This window comes from Leptodactylus fuscus, chromosome 1 (genome assembly GCF_031893055.1).
Source record: "Leptodactylus fuscus isolate aLepFus1 chromosome 1, aLepFus1.hap2, whole genome shotgun sequence".
In the NCBI taxonomy this organism is placed as follows: domain Eukaryota; kingdom Metazoa; phylum Chordata; class Amphibia; order Anura; family Leptodactylidae; genus Leptodactylus; species Leptodactylus fuscus.
In genome coordinates this window covers 56541901-56566685 of record NC_134265.1, presented here as the reverse complement: position 1 = coordinate 56566685, position 24785 = coordinate 56541901, and the positions used below count along the sequence as shown (strand labels likewise).

The 24785-nt window shown below is 46.2% G+C and overlaps 1 protein-coding gene and 1 long non-coding RNA gene across 2 annotated transcripts in view; one reads left to right on the top strand and one right to left on the bottom strand.

Moving 5' to 3' along the window:
- Positions 1-24785, bottom strand: part of LOC142200553 (uncharacterized) — a 221536-nt gene that overhangs the window by 33641 nt on the left and 163110 nt on the right. The gene's annotated exons all lie outside the window — the stretch shown is intronic.
- LOC142200526 (baculoviral IAP repeat-containing protein 1-like) overlaps positions 8179-24785 on the top strand; it is a 34798-nt gene continuing 18191 nt past the window's right edge. Inside the window, exons 1-3 of the mRNA XM_075270957.1 lie at positions 8179-8728; positions 14457-14556; positions 14817-14898. Coding sequence (XP_075127058.1) covers positions 8179-8728; positions 14457-14556; positions 14817-14898 — 732 coding nt within the window. The remainder of the gene's footprint in view (positions 8729-14456; positions 14557-14816; positions 14899-24785) is intronic.

The window sequence follows — 24785 nt, the reverse complement described above, 5'->3', positions numbered from 1 at the left end:
CCTTCGTGTCTAGTGCTTGGTAGCAAATGCCACCAATGTACCCCATATAGTTGCTCCTTTCATCATGGATAACACAGAAGAGTTGTGATGACATAATTACATTCTTGGCGCCAGTGGCATAAGTAGGAATGGCGGGGCCCTGTGGCGAACTTTTGACATGAGGCCCCCCCTGACCGACACTGAAGACCTCGACCGACTGAAACCCCTTGCATTCCTGCGCGCTCTATTATGCCCCATAGTGGGGCATATTTATATATATTTTTTTTATTTATATACATATTATATACATATTTATTATATATGACCGCATCTAGCCACACTGTGTCATTGGACAACACATTTCTATTGGGCTCCATTAATGCTGTTTGGAATCCTGTCCATATACCTCGGTATTGACGCTTGTTAATATGGTTATGCAATTATTTTGGAAGGGCAACTGAGTTGGGGTTTGCAGTATGCCACCTTGCTGATTTGGTATCATTTCTTGTTCAGTCATATCATTTCTTGTCAGTCCTTTTATACACATTTTATGTATCTTGTATTATCTAATAAAAAAAATATTTTGTATTCTGGTATATTTGTGCCTTGCAGTTTTTGTGACATGCAGAGTGCCTGACTTAACTTGTTCTAGATTTTTTGCCCCCTTTATTGGAATAATCACTTTTGAGTCATTGGCTATGCCCGTTTGATGTAACTTGGCTTTTATGTGCCTTTTGTTTGAACCATTATACATGCAGTGTTCACTATTGGTGTTTTTTGCTGGTTGAATATTGGATAAAGTGTAGATATTTGGAGTCAGTGACGCACAGAACATAGTGGTACAAAAACAACAGAAACGCACAATAAAGTAAAGAGACATAAGAAAACATGTAGACCCACATGTCATAGTCATTCCTTCCAAGAACAAACCTACTTTACAGTAAATGTGCAAAAAAACATAGAAGAATCTAGTTTTTCAAGAACTGGACTGTAGACCAGACAAATTAATAGAATAATGTTCAGATGCAGTGAAAGGCAGAATAAACAATAAAACCTCACACAATAATGTGTTCTGATGGGAGATGTTCACTTTATCCATCTTCTCCATCTGGCTCAGACAGCCATGGTGACTTCTTCAGCCATGATTTACATTAAATAGTACTATACACAAAAGTGTTAGCACCATAGAAAGTGTACTGTCCCATAATGGCCATTATTTCTGTATTCACTGGGCCCTCATGTGCCACTGGCCAATGCTCTGTATAGGGATATTAGTTAATGCGGTCACCCCAAATAATAGTGTGCAATGGCTTCCTATTGGCATTGCATTATACCACATTAGCTCATATTAGGTTTTTTTTTGTTGCTGCCACCTAATGACCAAAATGACACATAAAAACTTGAGTCTTCAGTAGTTGATACCTTTTTTATTGGCTAACTAAAATGATGACTTTTCCTCTGTACATCTACTGTATGTCTGGATTACAGTTATTTTATTGCCAATCCTTCAGTAAAGAACTGTTACTTGGTTTACTCTAACCTTGTGTCTGGAAGTCAGTTGCCTGCACATTGCACATGGGTATTCCAGAGGAATAGGGTTGTGGGACACCAGAAACCCTAGGGCTGCATATTTTCTGCCACGTGACACTACATACCCAGCCTAAACCGTGTTATTCTTGGTTACCACAAGAGGAGCACCATAGAGATCCCACTGCACCTAGTAAATAGTTATAGATACAATAGATAATATATAGTCTCCATAGTAGACGTCAGAAGGTAGTTTTCTCCTTCTCAGGCTCCCGGGTGGTGCGTCGATTTGTTCCTCTGCCCTGACCTCCAGGGCGCCTCTGAAAGGAAACTCTTGATCCTTGTGTTCTGGAGAATCCTCTCCCTCTGTATGATGGACCAGGCCTCCCTCTAGAACTCTGGGGAAGACTCTTTCCCTTACTATCTGCTAACCCCTCCATAATGGTATCCAGCTCTTTCCCAAAGAGCCTGCCCGGCTCAAACGGAAGTGCGCACAAGTTGCATTTGGAAGTATTATCTGCCCTCCAGGGCTTAAGCTACAGGGGGCATCTTGCGGCCGTGGCTAATGCCATAGCCTTTGCGGCAATCTTCACTTGATACAAAGCTGCTTCTGCCAAATAATCCACTGCTACGGAGGATAGGAACGCCAGAAGATCATCACAGGAAACGCCTGCATCGATATCTCTACGCAGAGTAGATATATTACCTCACAGGAACTGAACGACTTCTCCTGTTGAAATCCCCACGGAGGCCTGTGCAGATGCCGCAGTATAAATCCGTTACAGGGAACCCTCTGCGTGCCTGTCCATCACATCCTGGAAATTTGAGCCATCTTCTGATGGCACTACCGTGCGCCTCGATAATTTGGAGACGGCCATATCGACTCTTGGGGGAGGGCCCCAACGATCAATTTTGCAGTCAAGCCAACACAGTAGGCATTAGTCAGGCAGCCCACAGGCAGATGGCGCAGATGGCAGCAGGCAGATCTAGCCTTCGGGTGGAGTACAAACAGTATAGAACTCTAGACCCGGTGCACTCAACATAAAAGTCTGTTTCCTTACAGACAGCAACACAAAAAAACTCCCCCTTTCACTCACAAAAGTAGTCTTGGTGCACCTTCAGCTTACCTCACCAGAGCTGTGGGAGTTGCTGGAACACTCACTGCCCTCTCATAGGCTGCTGTTCACATTAGCTGTGCTTTAGGGCAGTGGGCGAAGCCCATCCAGATAGGTGCGCACAAGCCATAGCAGTCGCACAGGCCATCGCAATAGACATGCACAAACTATGCACTAAGCATAGAGGGAGCAGAAGCTGACACACAAATTCCATGCCTGACTATAACACAGACAGGCAGATACAGGCCATCGCAATAAGTGCTCAGACTATGCACTAAGCATGAAGGGAAAGCTGAAAGCTCCCACAATTTCCATGCCTGATTGTAACACAGACAGGCACCTACAGGCCACAGCAATAGACATAAGTGCTCAAACTATGCACTAAGCATAATGGGAAAGCTGGAAGCTCCCACAATTTCCATGCCTGTGACTGTAACACAACAGGCACATACAGGCCATTGCAATAAACATAAGCGCTCAGACTATGCACTAAGCATAAAGGGAACAGAAGCTGACACACAAATTCCATGCCTGACTGTAACACAGACAGGCAGATACCAGGCCATTGCAATAAGTGCTCACACTATGCACTAAGCATAAAGGGAAAGCTCCCACAATTTCCATGCCTGACTATAACACAGACAGGCACCTACAGGCCACAGCAATAGACATAAGTGCTCAAACTATGCACTAAGCATGAAGGGAAGCTGAAAGCTACCACACAAATTCACAACAGAAAGGACATTGACAGAGTGACCATAGCAAAAAGTATCATTGCTTTTAGTTTGCACTAAACACAGAGGAAAGCTGGAGCTAGGACTCAGCTTACCTTACTGGGCAGTGAACGAGCTGTGCACAGCTGAACCATCAGAAAACCCTGCAAAGCAGGTAAGACAAAACCTAAATCTTTCTCTCAGGAGGAAAGAAAAGGGAAAGAGAAAAAAGGAAAGAAGAAGTGGTTAACAGACACCTTCTTCCAACCCTTACAGGAGGCCACAAGCCTCCTCACCACCTGTCCAGTCACACAGGACAGAAAAAAACACGAGGACGGGGGAAGTCTGGTGACCTCTTATAGGGGAGGTTCTTTGATTGAGCAAAAATTCCACCTGTCCTGATTGCACGCAGGGGCAGGAATACCCCATCCGTTGTGCTGCTGTGTTGGACGTATGGCCTGTATGTGACCATATGTCCAGGGGTTAACCTGCTGCCTGATGGTTTCTACCACACTAGGCTGAGGCCTCGCATTGCGGAAATGCAGCTTTTTTGTGTTGCAGATTTTGCTGTGGATTTTAGAGCCAAAGCTAAGAATGGCTACAAAAAGTATGGGAAATATATAAGAAGTTCTTATACTTGTCCCTTCTGTTCAATCCACACCTGTCTTTGGCTCAAGGCACCATAGCTTTACTTAGGATAATGTAACCTTGTGTTCTCCTTCTGAAAACAGAAAACACTCCTAGCTATTCATTGCCCTAGCATAACAGTAAACAGAAAGTCATAAACACAACTACATATTTTTACTCATTGTTATTTCCTCGTCAGTTTTGTCTTGTGACTGCGAGGAGAAACTTCATATCACACATGTCAGTAGTATCTCTTGGAAAGATGAATACACTTCTGACATTTCTCTTGGGGACATTGCTGCTCTTTTCGGTAAGTAACATGTATTAATATTGTCAATCTGACTTCAATATATGCTATACAATAACAGTATCACTGACTGCAATGTTAAATTGTTCATGTTAAAAGTAGAAGGTGTCTTCCATCAGTTTTACTTTTTTTTTGTACCTTCCATTTTTAATTTACATAGCAGTCAATGATGATGAATACAAAGTAAAAATCTTCTATTTGTATCCTCAATCTGGTAAACCTTAATGTCCATTATTCTAATATACCAGAGGATCGCGACACTAGTGTGAACGCAGCCTTACTTCAATAAGGTATTTGGAAGACTGGGACTTGTTGTTGTTTTTCATATATTATATGTTACTGGGTCTATTTGCTCAGTATATGACATATAAAGGCTAAATAAGAACTGTATGCATATTTTTTCATATAATGTTTGATAAAACTACTATTTCTGGTACAGCCAGAGCTACTTCATTAAAGATGTGTAATCCAAGTAATTCTACAAAAACGAAAAACAATAAAAACAACATTTAATTGCTGAGTGTTTTGAAACATGAAGCTGCTTTCACACGTGCGTATCACATTGAAAGCAATAGGTAAAAAAGCCTCCCATCGACTTCAATGGGTAGCGCACGTAAGACCGAATCCATTAAAGTCAGTGGCATTCTGTTTTACTCCTCTCACTCTGAACGTGTTTGCGTGTCAGAATGAGCGGAGTGTTAACTCCGTGTGAAAGCAGCCATATAAGGGCTTATGCACACAGCCATATAGCGCTGATACAGAATACACCTTTGAATGCCTTCTTGTGAATTTGCTGAGAAAACGTAACTGTACAGCCTCCATGCATCTTGCCATACAGGTTCTCTGCACAGGGCTCTGCCATGTCAATGAGACTGTATGAATGTTTTTATACACCAGATTTATCAAAGAGGAACAGAAACTTTGATAAATCTGTCGCAGTTTAAGACTGTCTCGCCTAAAGCTGCGCTGCCAGAAAACTAGAGCAAACAACTTGGGGCCGCTCACCTCAGCCTAATTAGCATATTGGGTGCTGAAAATAGCACCATCGGAATGGTGGGGAACAGGGAAAAAAATTCCAACTGCACCAGAATCGGGGAAGCATCGCCTATTGAATGACACAAAGAAATGGAAGTGGTTATCCCCTCTAGAGAGGCCAGGGACAACACTGTCAAGGTCCTTAATGTTGTTCATTTCGCCCGCTCTCGCAGCCACCCGCTCTGCCTTCTCTCCACTGATGCGGAGAGGGCTTTTGACCGGGTAGGTTGGCCCTTCCTCTTTGAGGTTTTGGACCATATTGGCCTTGGCCCCTCTATGACGTCTTGGATCTCCTCTCTGTATTCCGACCCCTCCGCATCCACTAGGGTCAATGGGATCTTGTCTTCCCCCTTCCCGATCAGAAATGGCACTCGTCAGGGCTGCCCGCTCTCCCCTTTGATTTTTATCCTCACCTTGGAGCCCCTTCTCAGGACACTTAGAGCTAACCCCGCCCTATTGGGAACTGTAATGGGGGGTAGACACGTGAAAATAGCGGCCTATGCGGACGATCTCTTGTTTTTCCTGCGTGACCCTCTGACTTCGCTTCCGGTCCTGATGTCGGAGCTGGATGTGTTTTCCCGCCTCGCTAACTTTAAAATTAATTATCAAAAGTCGGAGGCACTTGACGTCTCGCTCCCTCCGGGTCTTCTGGCATCTCTTGCTCTTGCCTTTCCCTTCCGTTGGTCTCAGTCCGCCATAAAATATCTAGGCGTTTGGATCCCGAGTGACCCTCACTTAACTACCTCCCGCTGCTTAGGACCGTTCGCCTTGATCTTAAAAAGTGGTCCAGGGGCACCTACACCTGGTTTGGCCGTTGTGCTATTTACAAAATGAACGTAATGCCCAGACTTCTCTATTTACTGCAAACTCTCCCTATCCACATTCCCCCTAGTTTTTTCAAATCGCTCTACTCCGATCTGATCCGATTTGTTTGGCAGGGTAAGCGTGCCAGATTGGCGCGCACCACCCTGACCCTCCCGAAAAGATGGGGCGGTCTGGGCCTTCCCGACCCTCATCGCTACTATGAAGCTGCCCTCCTACATCGGGTCCTGGATTGGTGCCGTCACTCTCCTTTCAAACAGTGGATCTCCTTGGAGACTTCCTTCTCCCATACCCCGTTGCATTTGCTCCCCTGGCTGGACTCGGTCTCTACCCCTGCCCTCGCCTCCCATCCCACGATTGGGCCTACCCTCCGAGTGTGCCGTCGGCTCTTTCGCAAAGACTGCCTCTCTCCCTCTCCATCCCCCCTTCTTCCTGTCTTGGGCTCTCCATCCTTCCCTGCGGGGCTCTCGCCGGGCCCATTTCGCTCCTGGTTGCAAGCTGGAGTGCAGAGGGTCTGCCATTTCCGAGCCCATGGTCAGTGGCGCCCCTTTGTTGATATTCAGTCGGACGGGGCTCTCCCTGCCCTAGGGCCCTGGAGAGGTTTGCAGCTCACTCACTTCCTTTCCTCTTTCCCTGATCCCGCCACCTTTGACCGGCCTCTCACGAGCTTTGAGAAGGCCTGTGTTGGCACAGGTCTCCAACGCCACTCCCTGTCTGAGTTCTATGCCCTATTGGTCTCCCCTTCTCCGGACCACAGACCCTCTTTCCTCTCTAAATGGGAGGCTGACCTCAATCTCTCCTTTTCGGACGCGGACTGCTCTAGAATCTTGGAGCTTGCCCATAAGAGCTCAATGGCTTGCAAGTACCAGGAGGCGGGCTACAAGATTCTCACCAGGTGGTACCATGTCCCTTCCCTTCTGCATAAATTCTTCCCTTCCGCCTCCCCCCTATGCTGGCGCTGTGGTTCGGAGGAGGGGACACTTCTTCATGTTTTCTGGAGCTGCCCGGCTCTGAGAGGGTTCTGGGATGGTGTCCATCGTTTAACGTCTCAGATTTTCCAGACTGATCTTCCCAACACCCCTGCCTGCTTCCTTCTTCACCTTTCTGGATCCCCCCGCAAGGTCTACCGAAAGTCGGCAGTTCGACATTTGATTAATGCAGCCAGGGCTTGCATCCCGGCCTTATGGAAGTCCCCTAATCCTCCGTCCCTTCACCACTGGCTTCGCAAAGTGGAGGATCTCCAGGCTATGGAGGACCTCACGGCGTCTCTGCGAGACGCTTATGATATCTTTCTGGAGGCTTGGACCCCCTGGATCCTTTTCCAGGGTTCTGGTCAATACAGGGCCATAATGGGCCGAGAGTGAGTTCTTGAGGCGGGTGTGTCCCGGGCCCCCCCCCCGCCCTCCACCCTACTCCCCCCTCCTCCCTACTCCCCCCTCCTCCCTGACAGCTCCCCCCGTTTCCCTCCCCCTCCCCGGCTCACCTCTCTGTACCCCCCCCCCCCCCCCTTGATGCTTTTCCTCGCCCCCTTTGGTTCCTCTTCTGTCCCCACTTTCTTTTTCTGGTTTGACATTGTCATGGCCGCCCCTCCCCCGTATTGTTGGTTGTGGAGAGGTCCGGCCCTTGCATTTGTTTGGCGACCCTTGCTGCAATTGGGTCCTCCTTGTTTTGTCTTACGATTGTTTGTTGTTATAGCTTATCTCTAATTTCTCTTCTCTGTGATTTTGTTTTCATAAATAAAGAATTTATAAAAAAAAAAAGAAATGGAAGTGGTGGCAGGTCTTCTTTAAACGGGTATTGTAGTTTTAGCAGATTTCCAGTAGATTTTCTATATGAATTCTTTATGGTTTTATAACGTCTCTACTTGCAGTCATTTACTAAGAATCTTCATTGTTTACTACCCGTAAAACTCTATCTTGGTCATGTGATGGACACCAGACATAGCTCTGATAACTTTTTATTACCACTTTGCAGGGCATTAAAAGAATTGTACAAAACCTTGAAGCTTACTAAAGGTTAGGTGCTGTATTGTGTTGTATAAGACTTCCAGAAGATGGACCTAATAAATATATCCGAGTTTGATGCAGCATATAATCTGCCTTTACCGCCATTTATGAGACATGTTGATGTTAGCAAAGTTGTTCATAGGATGGAAGAGACCCACAGAAAAATAAGAGAACAGCTGTCTACACAGCCCACCTACTCAATGAGAAGTGAACTGAAGAGACTGAAAAGCTACTGGGATCAAAATCCGTTCTCAGCCTGGTCCCCAAAAGAGCTGGCTTCAGCGGGATTCTTCCGAACTGACTTGAAGAACAGTTTCCAGTGTTTCTGCTGTGGGTTAGTCCTGTGCAGACAGTCTTTAGTGTCTACCCCAATGGAAAGGCATATGAGGTTTAATCCCTCCTGTGCCTTCATTCTGGGCCAAGATGTCGGTAATATACCAATGTATGATATTCGTGTGCAGCCAAAGGAGATCAATCAGAAAGATGTCATGAAATCCATGGAGAATGAACAGACTAGACTACAGTCCTTTACTTCTTGGCCTGTATATGCTTCAATAAAACTCTGTGCTCTAGTGGAGGCTGGATTTTGTTTTACAGGTAATCCTATTAATCCTATTAATATTATAAATGTGAAAGTTTGTGAGTTTGGATGTTTGTGGGTTTGTGTGTTCGGATGTTTGTTAGTCAATCACGCAAAACCCGCTCGACCGATTTGGCTGAAATTTTCCACAAACATAGTTAATACACCCCATTGCGCAATAGGCTACTTTTCGTCACAATAGCGCACATACGTTTGTGCCAGGACCCCCACAAAACCCAAACTCACATCACCATCTCTGCAATCTCACACACTTTGGACCATAGCAAGCCACAAAATTCATATTGCCCTCTGCAGCCTCGCCCCTAACCCCACACAATCTCATATACATATACTTTACCACTTTACCCCTCACCTTAACGATACTCCAGGAGGCTCTCTTTAACGCTCCGGAGCAGCCATGTTTGCCAACCCCCACCGCTCTGACAATCCGCGACACCGCCCACCTATGTCAATACCCCTAGGCAGTCTAATAAATGCAAAAAAAAAAGTTTAAAAAAAGTAAAAAAAAATATTAAAAACAAAAAAAAAAGGATTAAAAATTCAAATCACCCCCCTTTCCCTAGAACACATATAAAAGTAGTTAAAAACTGTGAAACACATACATGTTAGCTATCCCCACGTCCGAAATCGCCCGCTCTACAAAGATATACAAATATTTTTACTGTTCGGTAAACGACGTAGCGGGAAAAATGGTCAAAAGTGCCAAACCGCCTTTTTTTCACTCTTTTGATTCTGATAAAAATTTGAATAAAAAGTGATCAAAGCAATAACATTTCCTGAAAATGGTAGCACTACAAAGTACACCCAGTCCCGCAAAAAAAGACGCCCTATACATCCCCGTACATGCACGTATAAAAAAGTTACGGCTGTCGGAATATGGCGACTTTTCAAAAAAAAATTTTTTTAACAGTTTTGGATTTGTTTTTAAGGGGTCAAAATGTAACTAAAACCATATAAATTTGGTATCCCCGGAATCGTAACGAAACACAGAATACAGGGGACATGTCATTTTGGTTGTACAGTGAACGCCGTAAAACCAAAGCCTGTAAGAAAGTCGCAGAAATGCATTTTTTCTTGAAATCCACCCCATTTTGAATTTTTTCCCTGCTTCCCAGTACATTATATAGAATAATTAATGATGGCATCATGAAGAAAAATTTGTCCCGCAAAAATTAAGACCTCATATGGCTCTGGGAGCGGAGAAATAAAAAAGTTATGGGGTTTAGAAGGAGGGGAGTCAAAAACGAAAATCAAAAAATGCCATCGGCGGGAAAGGGTTAACTTCAAATACTTCTGTCCCAAAGTCACTATGTAAAGTTTATACCAACACCGTATATATAGCAGCTCAAATACAAAGTAACTTCAACACAAAAGTCTCACGTATTCTCTGAATTACAGCAAAAACAAGATACAAACTTACATTTCATATCCCATACCTAATACACACTACGAAAACCTTACCCACGCCTGTATATACCCACTGCCACAATCACCGCAGACGAAGTCGCGGGTACCAGCTAGTACTATATAATTACATGTATTACCTATCACTGCTATATACAGTACCTGATACATATATACTCCTGTACACAGGCTGTATATACTATATAATTACATGTATCTCCTATCACTGCTATATACAGTACCTGATACATATATACTCCTGTACACAGGCTGTATATACTATATAATTACATGTATCTCCTATCACTGCTATATACAGTGCCTGATACATATATACTCCTGTACACAGGCTGTATATACTATATAATTACATGTATCTCCTATCACTGCTATATACAGTACCTGATACATATATACTCCTCTACACAGGCTGTATATACTATATATTACATGTATTTCCTATCACTGCTATATACAGTACCTGATACATATATACTCCTGTACACAGGCTGTATATACTATATAATTACATGTATCTCCTATCACTGCTATATACAGTACCTGATACATATATACTCCTGTACACAGGCTGTATATACTATATATTACATGTATCTCCTATCACTGCTATATACAGTACCTGATACATATATACTCCTGTACTCAGGCTGTATAACACATCACATTGTCTGTATCACAACATACACAATTTAACACATCAAAACACATTTGCTAGCCCACCAAACTTTTTAAAGCACTTTTACAGTTTCACACGTCTGTGTCCGCCCAATACTCAACTCACCGCAGACGAAGTTGCGGGTAAAAGCTAGTAGTATATTAAATGTGAAAGTTTGTGAGTTTGTGTGTTTGCATGTTCGGATGTTTGTTCCTCAATCACCGAAAAACCGCTCCACCGATTTGGCTCAAATTTTCCACAAACATAGCTAATACACTGGATTGCGCAATAGGCTACTTTTCGTCACAATAACGCACATACGTTTTTCCCACGACCCACACAAACATCCAACTCACACCACCATCTCTGCAAAATCACACACTTTGACCCATAGCAAGCCCCTAAACTTCACATTCCTCTCTACAACCTAGCCCCTAACCACACACAATCACATTCACATATACTTCAGCACTTTCACACTCACCTTCACCATCCTGCAGGAGCCGACCTGTTTCACTCTCCGGCTCAGCCATCTTTACCGACCCCCACCACTGGGAGGATCCGCGGCTCCGCCCACCAGACTACTCCACTCTCTTCACACACTGTCACAAACATGGCGGCTGGCTGCATGGTTCCATACGCCGCTCATATGCCGCACATATGCCGCCACACATTGCCTCAGGCCAGCATACCATACAGCAGCGGAACCCGGCCGAAAACGGCCAGCCGCACGTAACCCCCGTACTCTGCGGCTGGGAACACAGACGCCTCGGGTAACACCACGCATGACTGCTGAAGCTGCAACTGCGACACACACAACTCCCCGGCATCATCATGGTAAGTGTTGTGGGGACACTGATCGGCAGGTTGCTTAGCGGAGGCGGGGGGTTACAACAGGTGGTGTGTAATGGGGGGGGGGGTTGGTGGTAGTGGTTAGGGAGGGGTTCTGATGGGGGGTGGGAATAGTACCACAGGGGCGAGGGTGCGTAGAGGGGGAAGGGGGGCCCAGATTGCACATGTGGAAGGGAAGGGGGGGGGTTACGGTCACCGGAGTCACGGGTGGCTGGTGCTGGGTGGAAGGGGGAGATGTAGGAGGTCACTGTAATCTCCATATGGGGGTAGGGGGCCGGGGGAGCGGGTGGTGGGTAAGGGCAGGGTCGGGGACGCAGGTAGCGGGAAAGAGGGGGGGCTGAGGCGCAGCAGCAAGGCCGTTGCCTCCCGACCCACCATTCTGTAGGAGGGGCCCACCGCAGCCGCAAGGAAAGGGACGTCGGGGGCCACGCGCCGCGCTGCAGGTGGTTCGCGCCAGGGTCAGGAGGGCTGCGGAGGAAGTCGCGGGTAGGAGGGGACAACAAACTGAGGGCAGAGATGGGGGAACAAGAAATATAAGCAGTTCACCGCCAAAGCCAAGCCGTAGACGAAGTCGCGGGTAACTGCTAGTATAACCATATAGTTTATCTTTGGTGCTAAAACACAGTATAGAATTTATCAGATACATGTGGTTGAGGGAACTTTAATATACATTTGCATTAGCAAGTCACCCAGTAAAAAGATCAATGGGAGCAAAGAGTAAAAGCAGTTGTGTAGATAAGAGTTAGGCCAGGCAGGTAGGTTGTGTGTTGTAAAGGTGAACTAATGCATTAAGAAATTGTATATGCTACAGTAATTAATAATTACTAACTAATTTTGATTACGTGTGGTAGTAAATTCCAGAGCACAGGCGCAGCCCAAGTGACGTGTTGGAGATCAGAATTGGAGGTTGTGATCAGGAAGGAAGATATATACAAATTATTAGTGGATCACGGAGCATAAAGCATGTTAAAATGGTCACTAAAGATGGGCAGAATAGATATGTCTATGGAAAACCTGTTGAATGGAAAATATATAGCTAACTCCTACCTTCAGGATACACAAAAGCAGAGCCAGATGGCGCAGAGACAGACCATATACAGTAATATAGTAGTATAATACAGCAGTCAAACCTGTAAATGATGGTAGTTTTATGTGTGAAATGGATGTCAGGGATTCCTGAGAACATAGAGATGTATAGGCAGGCATAAATCTCAACCGTCCCAGATTCAGTGGGAAAGTCCCATATATTTTGGGCAAGACCAGAACCTCGCCCAAAGAAAACCTAAAAAGAAAGTAAAGAAGAAATGGAGTGAGCAGTGGAAAAAAATAACACTGAGAAATAAGGCCCGGTACACATCTGTGTTCGGTATTTCATTCAGGGAGTACTTCAAGCAGTACTTTTCTCTCCGCATGATTCGTGTGGACACCGCACAGAAAACACACGGACCCCATTATAGTCTATGGGGTCTATGTGCTTTCTTTGCTAACCGCTTTTTAATGCGTTCGCTATTCCATTCAGGGGGAAGGGGTCCTCAAGCCGACTCTCCGAAAGGCATTCCGAATGCAGAGGTGAACCAGGCCTAAGATGAAATCCAGTGTTCACTAGTAAGCAGTAAATGTGTTTTCCAGTGAAAATCTTTAATGGAACTTATAGAAGTAATACTTTTTTCTTGCTGGAAATTCATTTAAGTAGGGATGAAAAAAAAGTATGCTATTTTATGGACAAACAATAACCTTATAATGGGTTACACTGATAAGTTCAGTTACAGTCCTTGTTTCAGCATGTTGCAAAAAGGATGCCCGATAACAATTGTCAAATTCTGTAAAGACATAACCTACACAAAGTCCTGAACTAAGACACATCAGACGCATTTAAATGTCCTCTGCAGAAGGAACGTTTTTACCTTACACCAGTGCTCAATCTCCTTGCAGTCATGCCAACCATGAACTAGTAGGATATCTAACATCAGACTTTTAGGCTGAAGCCCCACGTTGCAGAAATGCAGCTTTTGTTGTTGCAGATTTTGCTGTGGTTTTTTGAGCTCAAAGCCAGGAATGGATTGAGCAGAAGGGAGAAGTATGAGAACTTCCTATGTATTTCCCATTCCTACTGTAGCCATTCTTGGCTTTGGCTCAAAAACTTGCAACAAAATCTGCAACAAAAAAGCTGCGTTTCCGCAACTTGGGGCAGCAGCCTTAAATTTGTTTTCTGGTACTGAAGAATTGGAGATCCTATCTTTACGATGGGTGATTAATATTTGATCCGACATGCTAGAACCCAAAAGATCAGCTGTTTGCAAGCTTTGTGGCCTCTTCTCTATGCCAACGATGTCACATTCACCGATCAAATAGTTCAGCTGCAACACATTTGAGTAAATGAGGTTTAGCTGCAATATCAAATACAGCACCTAAACTATATATGGCTGTTTGCCCATGGTATGTATGATTGTATTTATCTATCCCCAGAGAAAATGGACAATGGACAAGGATTTGAATGGGTTTTTAAAGCAAACCGCTGGTGTCCGTATGCAGCCTCTCCGCCTGGAAACCGTTTTTTGCATGGACACAAAGTCGGACATGCAGGACTTTCTGTCCATTCAAAAAAAATAGTTTACAGGTGCAGAGGCTGCAAGTTGTCCCCTGTCCAGTTTCTCCGGGGATTAGGATGGAAACATGGCGGATGGACAGGGCGCAAGTGTGAACGCACCCTAAGGAGTAAGAAATTGTAGTACATGCAAAACAGATATTGTTGCTGAATGTATAATGAACTTCTGCTATATGAATTAACCCAGGAACAAGAGACACTGTCCAGTGCTTCTCCTGTGGTGGATGTTTAGGAAACTGGGAAGAAAATGATGATCCTTGGAAAGAGCATGCAAAATGGTTTCCTGAGTGAGTTTCACATCACTTCATATCCCTTTACACCAGATATCCCTATAGTACATTACAAATCTTTGCTAGATAATAGGCAAGATGTGGTGAGAATATGCTTTGTACAACTGGTATACTTTCTTTTCATGCTCCTCCAATACACTATATTGGATGACATGTTGATTATATATATACCCTTCACATGTATAATCCTGTACTATTCCTGTACTATTCTAGATATTATTAAAATTACTTAGATTTTTTTTTTTTTTCTTTTAAAGCTGCAAATTTCTTCAGAGCAACAAAACAAGTGATGAGCTTCAGCAGTACATAGGAAATTACGGTGCATTTGTGGAAGTGACGGTAAATATTAAATAAAATTTGGTAATTTAAGACATACTATATACTGTCCAATCCCAATTTCTATGAAAGTGGATGTTACTGAGCTAGTAATATGGCCATATTCACACAACCAGCTAGTACTCTGTTCTGCACAGAGGAGAGGCAAAGTTCTTCTTTTTCACCAATGAGGTCTTATTTGCATATTCCTTACCCAGGATTCTTATCATGCATGGTCCTATAAGTACCTGTACTGTCTCTCCTTGAAACAGGTATCTGTGGATAGGTCCCTCTTCCCTTTGGAGGAGTTATTCTGGCTTGGCTATTATACCCAGATTATGTTCTTACGTTTCTTTGAAAACATTATCTACATTGCATTAATCTACAGTGCCTTGCGAAAGTATTCGGCCCCCTTGAACTTTTCAACCTTTTGCCACATTTCAGGCTTCAAACATAAAGATATAAAATTTTAATTTTGGGGGAGGAATCAACAAGTGGGACACAATTGTGAAGTAGAACGAAATTTATTGGATATTTTAAACTTTTTTAGCAAAGAAAAAACTGAAAAGTGGGTCGTGCAATATTATTCGGCCACTTTAATTTCAGTGCAGCAAACTCACTCCGTTCAGTTCAGTGAGGATTTCTGAATGATCCAATGTTGTCCTAAATGACCGATGGTGATTTAGGCTCAGGGCTCTGTATAAAGCGCAGAGAGCATCATGAAGACCAAGGGACAGGGAAGATGGTTAAAATTGATGGGAAGATGGATGGAGCCAAATACAGGACCAATCTGGAAGAAAACCTGTTGGAGTCTGCAAAAGACCTGAGACTGGGATGCAGATTTATTTTCCAACAAGACAATGATCCAAAACTTAAAGCAAAATCTACAATGGAATGGTTCACAAATAAACGTATCCAGGTGTTAGAATGGCCAAGTCACAGTCCAGACCTGAATCCAATCGAGAATTTGCGGAAAGAGCTGAAAACTGCTGTTCACAAATGCTCTCCATCCAACCTCACTGAGCTCCAGCTGTTTTGCAAGGAAGAATAGGCAAGAAATTCAGTCTTTTGATGTGCAAAACTGATAGAGACAAACCCCAAGTGACTTGCAGCTGTAATAATTTTCCATGCTCAATTTTTCATTTTTTTCTTTGTTAAAAAAGTTTAAAATATCCCATAAATTTTCTTCCACTTCACAATTGTGTCCCACTTGTTGTTGATTCTTCCCCCAAAAAATTTAATTTTATATCTTTATGTTTGAAGCCTGAAATGTGGCAAAAGGTTGAAAAGTTCAAGGAAGCCGAATACTTTCCCAAGGCACTGTATAAGGAGCTACCTTCCAAGAGGTGGTATTAAGAGCAAGTTCTAGAGATGAGCGAACAGTGTTCTATCGAACTCATGTTCGATCGGATATTAGGCTGTTCGGCATGTTCGAATCGAATCGAACACCGCGTGGTAAAGTGCGCCATTACTCGATTCCCCTCCCACCTTCCCTGGCGCCTTTTTTGCTCCAATAACAGCGCAGGGTAGGTGGGACAGGAACTACGACACCGGTGACGTTGAAAAAAGTAGGAAAAACCCATTGGCTGCCGAAAACATGTGACCTCTAATTTAAAAGAACAGCGCCGCCCAGGTTTGCGTCATTCTGAGCTTGCAATTCACCGGGGACGGAGGTTTCCGTCCAGTTAGCTAGGGCTTAGATTCTGGGTAGGCAGGGACAGGCTAGGATAGGAAGGAGAAGACAACCAACAGCTCTTGTAAGAGCTAAATTCCAGGGAGAAGCTTGTCAGTGTAACGTGGCACTGACGGGCTCAATCGCCGCAACCCAGCTTTCCGCGGATCCTGAATGGAATACACTGACAGTGTATTCCCGTATACCCTATATATACACCCCCGATCCCCGTTCCAACGGTGTGCCCCCCCACCTTCACCCCAGAAATACCCTGCAAGTCCCCTAGCAATAGAATTGGGGCTATATACACCCACTATTTTTGCTACTGCCATATAGTGCCATTGTCTGACTGGGAATTCAAAGAATATATTGGGGTTACATATAACTTCAATTCCAGGGAGAAGCTTGTCAGTGTAATGTGTCACTGACGGGCTCAATCGCCGCAACCCAGCTTTCCCAGGATCCTGAATGGAATACACTGACAGTGTATTCCCGTATACCCTACATATACACCCCCGATCCCCGTTCCAACGGTGTGCCCCCCCACCTTCACCCCAGAAATACCCAGCAAGTCCCCTAGCAATAGAATTGGGGCTATATACACCCACTATTTTTGCTACTGCCATATAGTGCCATTGTCTGACTGGGAATGCAAAGAATATATTGGGGTTACAAATACCTTCAAGTCCTGCCACTGCCATATAGTGCCATTGTCTGACTGGGAACGCAAAGAATATATTGGGGTTACAAATACCTTCAAGTCCTGCCACTGCCATATAGTGCCATTGTCTGACTGGGAATGCAAAGAATATATTGGGGTTACAAATACCTTCAAGTCCTGCCACTGCCATATAGTGCCATTGTCTGACTGGGAATGCAAAGAATATATTGGGGTTACAAATACCTTCAAGTCCTGCCACTGCCATATAGTGCCATTGTCTGACTGGGAATTCAAAGAATATATTGGGGTTACAAATACCTTCAAGTCCTGCCACTGCCATATAGTGCCATTGTCTGACTGGGAATGCAAAGAATATATTGGGGTTACAAATACCTTCAAGTCCTGCCACTGCCATATAGTGCCATTGTCTGACTGGGAATTCAAAGAATATATTGGGGTTACAAATACCTTCAAGTCCTGCCACTGCCATATAGTGCCATTGTCTGACTGGGAATGCAAAGAATATATTGGGGTTACAAATACACTCAAGTCCTGCCACTGCCATATAGTGCCATTGTGTGACTGGGAATTCAAAGAATATATTGGGGTTACGTGCACCCACAATTTTTGCTACTGGTATATAGTGCCAGTTTCTGAGTGGAAATTCCCCAAATAATTTGGGGATTCATTCACCCTACATCTCAGGCTCTTGACATATTCACCCAGGTTGTCAGTGCTGCACCAGCTTGTTCCCAGACAGCTCGGCCCGAAAAACACATTACCTATATAGAGGATTTGGACAATGAAGACAACATGTTCTAAAACTAATGTCTGCACCTTCTCCAGAATTAAAATAAAGGCAGCGTTTAACTTTCAAATAGCACTGCACAAAGGAAGATCTTATCAGCTTGTCTCATGACATGCTACTAAAAAATGTCATTTGTGTATCTTAATGTAAATATAGTTGTATAAGCTTTTTGGGTTTTAGGCACTGCCAAGTTATTTATTACCACCCGCTCCCTTATAATGATGATGACGCCAAAGTCACTCTGGGTGTTCAGAGCTCACAGCTTTGGTTGACATTTGTCTTGCTCTCTGTCGGTACCAGCTGTCTTTTTGGATACCGTAAAGTTATGTTGACTTTATTAACAGCTATAGAAGCTTTAGCCAGGTTGTGACGGTGTGTAACCCTAACAACACTAAGTGGGATACACATTAATAGTCAGTCTATGTACGCTAAACGTATCACTGAAGTAATTTTTTTTCCCTCTCCCCTAATATAAGAAAGGAACAGACATTAGACCTAGACCGGGGTTCGAGGCTTGTAAAAATCCAGTCTTATTTGTTCTTCATGATGTGAAATATGTGTTGAAAAGCAACCCAAGATGAAGTCAGCCATGTGTGCCAGTGTGTTACTTGGCATGCCTTTGCTGGCCCCAACTGTAAGGGTCACTCTCCATTTCCTCCATTTTCCACTCCCCTTCACACCATTTGTGGTGAAGCAATGGGATGCACTGAAGTGCACCCTCTAGCCTCTTGTGGGACAGGGACATCAGATGCCACTCCAACCCCCTCGTCTTCCTCCGCCAGCCAACGGTGCGAAGATGAGAGGAGTGTGCTCTGAATGTTTTCTGCCTAGCAGAGGCTAGTTCTCACTTACGAAAATGGCCCCACTTTGACCTGTATATCAGGCACAATGGTGTAGGTTTCAAAGAAACATGGCACCAACAAGTTGAAAAACGTGGGCCATGCGTGGACCGTGTTTGAGTCTGGCAAGCTCCAGATCTGCTACCAGGTTCCAGCCATTATCACAGGCGCAAAAATGCCAGGCCCCAGGTGTAGCAGGAAAAAAAAAATGCCATCTTAGCCAGGATGGCATCCCTGACCTCGGAGGCACTGTGCTGTCTGTCCCCCAAGCTGATCAGCTTCAGCATGGCCTGCTGACATCTCCCCACGCCAGTGTTACAGCGTTTGCCGCTAGTAGCTGGGGTGGAGGTTGCAGCATCGTAGGGTTTCAGTCTACTCCTGCCATGAATTTTGGCCTGGGAGAGGAGATAGGCCACCCCAGTTTGCACCCGGGGACCAGACTCCACCACATTCACCCTGCCTGTCATTAAAGATAAGCACTGCAGCATCCCTGACCACAGGCGCTTGTCCATGTGTTGGTGGTCTAGTGGACCTTGCAGCAAAGCGCAGAGCTCTGGGCCCGACTGATGTTATGGGACACATGCAGGCGCAAGGCAGGGACAGCACACCAAGAGAAGTAGTAACGGCTAGGCCCAGCATAGGGAGGTGCCCCAGCTGCCATCTGCTGACGGAAGGCCTGGGTATCCAGAAGCATAAACAAACACCAACATCTCCAGGGCCAGCAGTTTATCGATGAGGCTGTTAAAGGCTTGGGCATGGGGGTGGGTTGTGTTGTACTTCTGCCTGCAATGAAAAGCTTGGGAGATGTGGAGTGGCTGGGAAGAGGCGCATGATGGTGCAGGCCAAAAGGGCGCATGAGGGTGAACTCCCCAATGTGTCAGAGATAGGTGTGTAGGTGTCCTTGAATCATATACTTGCACCATACTTGGCTTTGGAAGTTAATTTTGTGCCAAAAAGTGGTTAAGACAGCGATACCTCAGCTACTCCCGTTACACTGTCTATTGACAACTCCAGCCCTGAAATTACCACCTTTGGAAGTGGACCACCACTTCTAAGATCCCAAAGGAAGTAGGCAAGAGATGTGCAGTGCAGAAAAAAAAGATGAAAAAATAAGTGTAGGCAGTAGAGCACAGAGGGATCGGAGAGGACAGAGCTGGTGTTGGCCAGGTATTCCCACAACATGCGCCTATACTTGTCCCTCCTGGTGACACTAGGCCCCTGAGTGGCAGTAATTTGTCCAGGGGGGGCCATTAACGTGTTCCAGACCTAGGAATAAGTCTTCCAACAGGGTAGAGTTTTGCATGCCTTTGCTTCTACCCACTGTTTTTGCTGCTTAGCTTCCCTCCACATCTACACTGCTTTAGCCCCTAAACATCACCCCAGTTTATGCCTTTGCTTCTACCCTGTTTTTTTGTTGAATTAGCTTCCCTCCACATCTACACTGCTTTAGCCCCTAAACATCACCCCAGTTTATGCCTTTGCTTCTACCCTGTTTTTTTGTTGAATTAGCTTCCCTCCACATCTACACTGCTTTAGCCCCTAGACATCACCCCTGTCCATGTGGGGTCGGTGGCCTCGTCATCCACCAACTCCTCTTCCAATTGCGCACTGCCCCCTTACTGCAAACCGCACATGACCACAGCTTGCCCTGATGGCAACTGTGTCTCATGATCCCCACTGAGGTCCAGACAAGTCGGTGGCGGGTCCAAAACCCCAAAATTGGAAGGAAATGGCGGATGCTGCAGTATTTCTAACACCTGTTCCTGGTGCTCGGGCCTGGTCTGTGTTGTACCCTGCACCCTGCTTAACGCAGCTGCCATATCCGGAGTTGTGCTGAGCGCATGCTAATGTTTCGTGTCCAGTGCAATGGATGGGATGGGATTTCACATAAGTCTGCCACCCATGGCCACTCATGGTTGAGCAACTGAGGGAGTTGACTTTGACGAACCCGAGGGTTTTGGAGTTGGAACTAAATCAAAGGTCTGTGCTGCTCACACACTCTGCTCAACACATGATATGTTTAGTGCCAGCAGTGTGGAGACGTCGCACAACAGCCGTTGTTCCAGCAGGTACAGGCGTTGTAGGAGTGCATAGAGGCTAGCAGCGGCAACTATAGACTTTAAAAACTATCCGCACAAGCGCCACACTTTCACCAGTAGCTCAGGAACATTGGGGTACCTTTTTAAAAAGATTAGCAGCAATGAGTTAAAAACGTGGCCCAGGCATGGAATATGTTGCAGGCTGCCAAGCTACAGAGCCGATCCCAGGTTACGGCCATTATCACACATGACAACATGCCTGGGCCCAGGTGCAGTGGCAAAAACCACATTGCCGTCTCATCGAGAATGGCATGACTCACTTTGTAGGCAGTGTGCTGTCTGGCCCCCAAGCTGATGAGCTTCAGCACGGCCCGCTGACGTCTCCCCACACCAGTGTTGCAGCGTTTCCAGCTCGTAGCTGGGGTCAATCTAACAGCGGAGGAGGAGGAGGGTGGTGTTTCAGCCCTCCTCCCAGGAATGTTTTGTGGGGAGACAAGTCAGGAAAATTCTTGAAACAGGGGAGAGTTTTGCATCTTTGCCCTTGCTGCCTATGGACATCCCTTTGCCTTTAGCCACCATTTTCCCTGCTTTGCTTGCCTCCACATCCACACTGCTTTTGCCCCTAGACATCACCCCAGTCCATGCCTCTGCTTTTACCCCCAGTTTTTTATGCTTAGCTTCCCTCCACATCAACAATGCTTGCGCCCCTAAACATCACCCCAGTTTCTGCCTGTGCTTTTCCCGAGCTTTTTTTGTCGATTTAGCTTCCCTCCACATGCACACTGCTTTTGCCCCTAGACATCACCCCAGTCCATGCCTCTGCTTTTACCCCCAGTTTTTTATGCTTAGCTTGCCTCCACATCCACACTGCTTTTGCCCCTACACATTACCCCTATCCATGCCTGTGCCTCTAGCCATAACTCTGCCACCCATGGAAACTCATGGTGCAGAAAGTGAGGGAGCTGACTCTGAGGAACCCTTGGGTTTTGTAGCTGGTACTCCATCAAAGGTCTCTGCTGCTCACACACCCTGCTCAACATACGGTATCTAGGGTTTGAGTGTGTGGTGACCTCGCACAACAGTAGGTGCTTCAGGCAGATGTAGGCCTTGCTGGAGTGTATTGCGGCTAGCTCCAGGTACTGTAGACTTGGGAAAGTGGGTGTCCAAGTGCCCCACTTTCACCCTTATCTCTGCTAATTTGGGGTATGTTTTTAAAAATCGTTGCACCACTAGATTGAACACGTGGGCCAGGCATGGAACGTGTTGGAGGCTGGCAAGCTCCAGAGCCCTCCAACAAGACAAAAAAGCCTGGCCCCAGGGGCAGTGGGGATAAACAAATTGCCATCTCATCCAGGATGGCATCCCTGACCTCAGAGGCAGTGTGCTGTCCGTCCCCCAAGCTGATGAGCTTCAGCCCGGCCTGCTGACGTCTCCCCACACCAGTGTTGCAGTGTTTCCAGCTCGTAGCTGGGGTCAATCTAACAGCGGAGGAGGAGGGTGGTGTTTCAGCCCTCCTCCCAGGAATGTTGTGTGAGGAGACAAGTCAGTCTACCACATTTTGCGACCCGGTCCATGCCTCAAGTACATTCAACCACTGTGCCAAGATTAAAAGTTAGCGTCCCTGTCCGCATGCACTTGTCCATTCATAGCTGGTCACGTGGAACTTTTGGGCAAAGCGCTGAACTTAGGGACCGCCTCATGTTTGGGGAAAAGTGCTGGTGTGGATGGCACAGTGAAGTGGCCCCTAGCCAGCAGGCCCAAAAAGGGCAGAGTGTCCACAAGCCGGGACCCCAACATCTCCTGGGCCAGAATTTTTGAGATGAGGCCGTTGAAGCCTTGGGCATGTGGGTGGGTTGTGCTGTACTTTAGCCTGGAATGAAAGGCCTGGGAGATGGGGAGTCGCATTGCAAAGTGTGTAAACCACACTCAGTTTGTCCTCCACCTATACATTTAGAAATTATCTCCCCCAGCGAGGAACGTGGCCTCGATGGGGGAATTTTTCTAAGGAAGCTAGAAAAGAGGGCATCTTGGGCCTTGCTGGCTCAGGTCTAGCTTCTGTCATGCAGCTGTCTTCTGCCTCTGGACATCCCTTTGCCTCTAGCCACCTTTTTCCCTGCTTAGCTTGCCTCCACATCCACACTGCTTTTGCCCCTAGACATCACCCCAGTCCATGCCTTAGCTTGTACCCCCAGTTTTTGCTGCTTAGCTTGCCTCCACATCCACTCTGCTTTTGCCCCTAGACATCACCCCAGTCCATGCCTTAGCTTGTACCCCCAGTTTTTGCTGCTTAGCTTGCCTCCACATCCACACTGCTTTTGCCCCTAGACATCACCCCAGTCCATGCCTTAGCTTGTACCCCCAGTTTTTGCTGCTTAGCTTGCCTCCACATCCACACTGCTTTTGCCCCTAGACATCACCCCAGTCCATGCCTTAGCTTGTACCCCCAGTTTTTGCTGCTTAGCTTGCCTCCACATCCACACTGCTTTTGCCCCTAGACATCATCCCTATCCATGCCTCTGCCCCTAGCCATAACTCTGCCACCCCTGGAAACTCATGGTGCAGAAACTTTGGGAGCTGACTTTGAGGAATCCTTGGGTTTTGTAGATGGAACTCCATCAAAGGTCTGTGCAGCTCACACACCCTGCTCAAGATATGGTATTGTAGGGTTTCAGCGTGTGAATGACGGACAACAGCCTGTGTTTGGACAGATGTAGGCCTTGCTAGAGTGTTTTTAGGCTAGCAGCGACTCCTGTACACTTGCAAAAGTGGGCGCACAAGCGCCGCATTTTCAACAGTAGCTTCGGTACATTTGGGTATGTTTTCAAAAAACGTTGCACCACTAGGTTAGACGTGGGCCAAACATGGAACGTGTTGGAGGCTGGCAAGCTCCAGAGCTGCTACCAGGTTCCAGCCATTATCACAGGCGTAAAAATGCCAGGCCCCAGGTGTAGCAGGGAAAAAAAAATGCCATCTCAGCCAGGATGGCATCCCTGACCTCGGAGGCACTGTGTTGTCTGTCCCCCAAGCTGATGAGCTTCAGCACCGCCTGCTGACGTCTCCCCACACCAGTGTTTTAGCGTTTGCCGCTAGTAGCTGGGGTGGAGGTTGCAGTGTCGTAGGGTTTCAGTCTACTCCTGCCATGAATTTTGGCCTGGGAGAGGAGATAGGGTACCTCAGTTTGCACCCCGGGACCAGACTCCACCACATTCACCCTGCCTGTCCTTAAAGATAAGCAGCATCCCTGACCACAGGCGCTTGTCCAAGTGTCGGTGGTCAAGTGGACCTTGCAGCAAAGCGCGGAACTAAGGGCCCACCTGATGTTGAGTGACATGTGCTGGTGCAAGGCGGGGACGCCACACCGGGAGAAGTTGTGACGGCTAGGGACGGCATAGTGAGGTGCCACAGTTGCCATCAGGTCCGGGAAGGCGGGAGTTTCAACAAGCCGGAACGCCAACATCTCCTGGGCCAGCAGTTTAGCGATGTTGGCGTTCTAGGCTTGCGTGGGTGGGTGGTTAGCGGTGTATTTCTGCCGGCGCTCCAATGTCTGAGAGATGGTGGGTTGTTGTAAAGAAGCGCCTGATGGTGCCTTTGATGGTGCAGGAGAAGGAGATAAGACAGAAACAGGGGAGGATGAGGGAGAAGTCAACAAAGTGGCGGAGGCAGATGAAGTGATGTCCTGGCTCGTCCTCTGGAGTGCATCGCCAGCACTGTGAGCAGAGGCAGTGGCATGAACGGCGGGCGACGTTTGTCCTGCCGTTGCTGCCTGCCACTGATTCCAGTGCTTGGATTCCAAATGACGGTGCATTGAAGTGGTGGACAGGTTGCTCTTCTCAGGGCCCCTACTCGATTTCGAGAGGCAAATTGTGTAGACGACACTATATCTGTCCTCGGC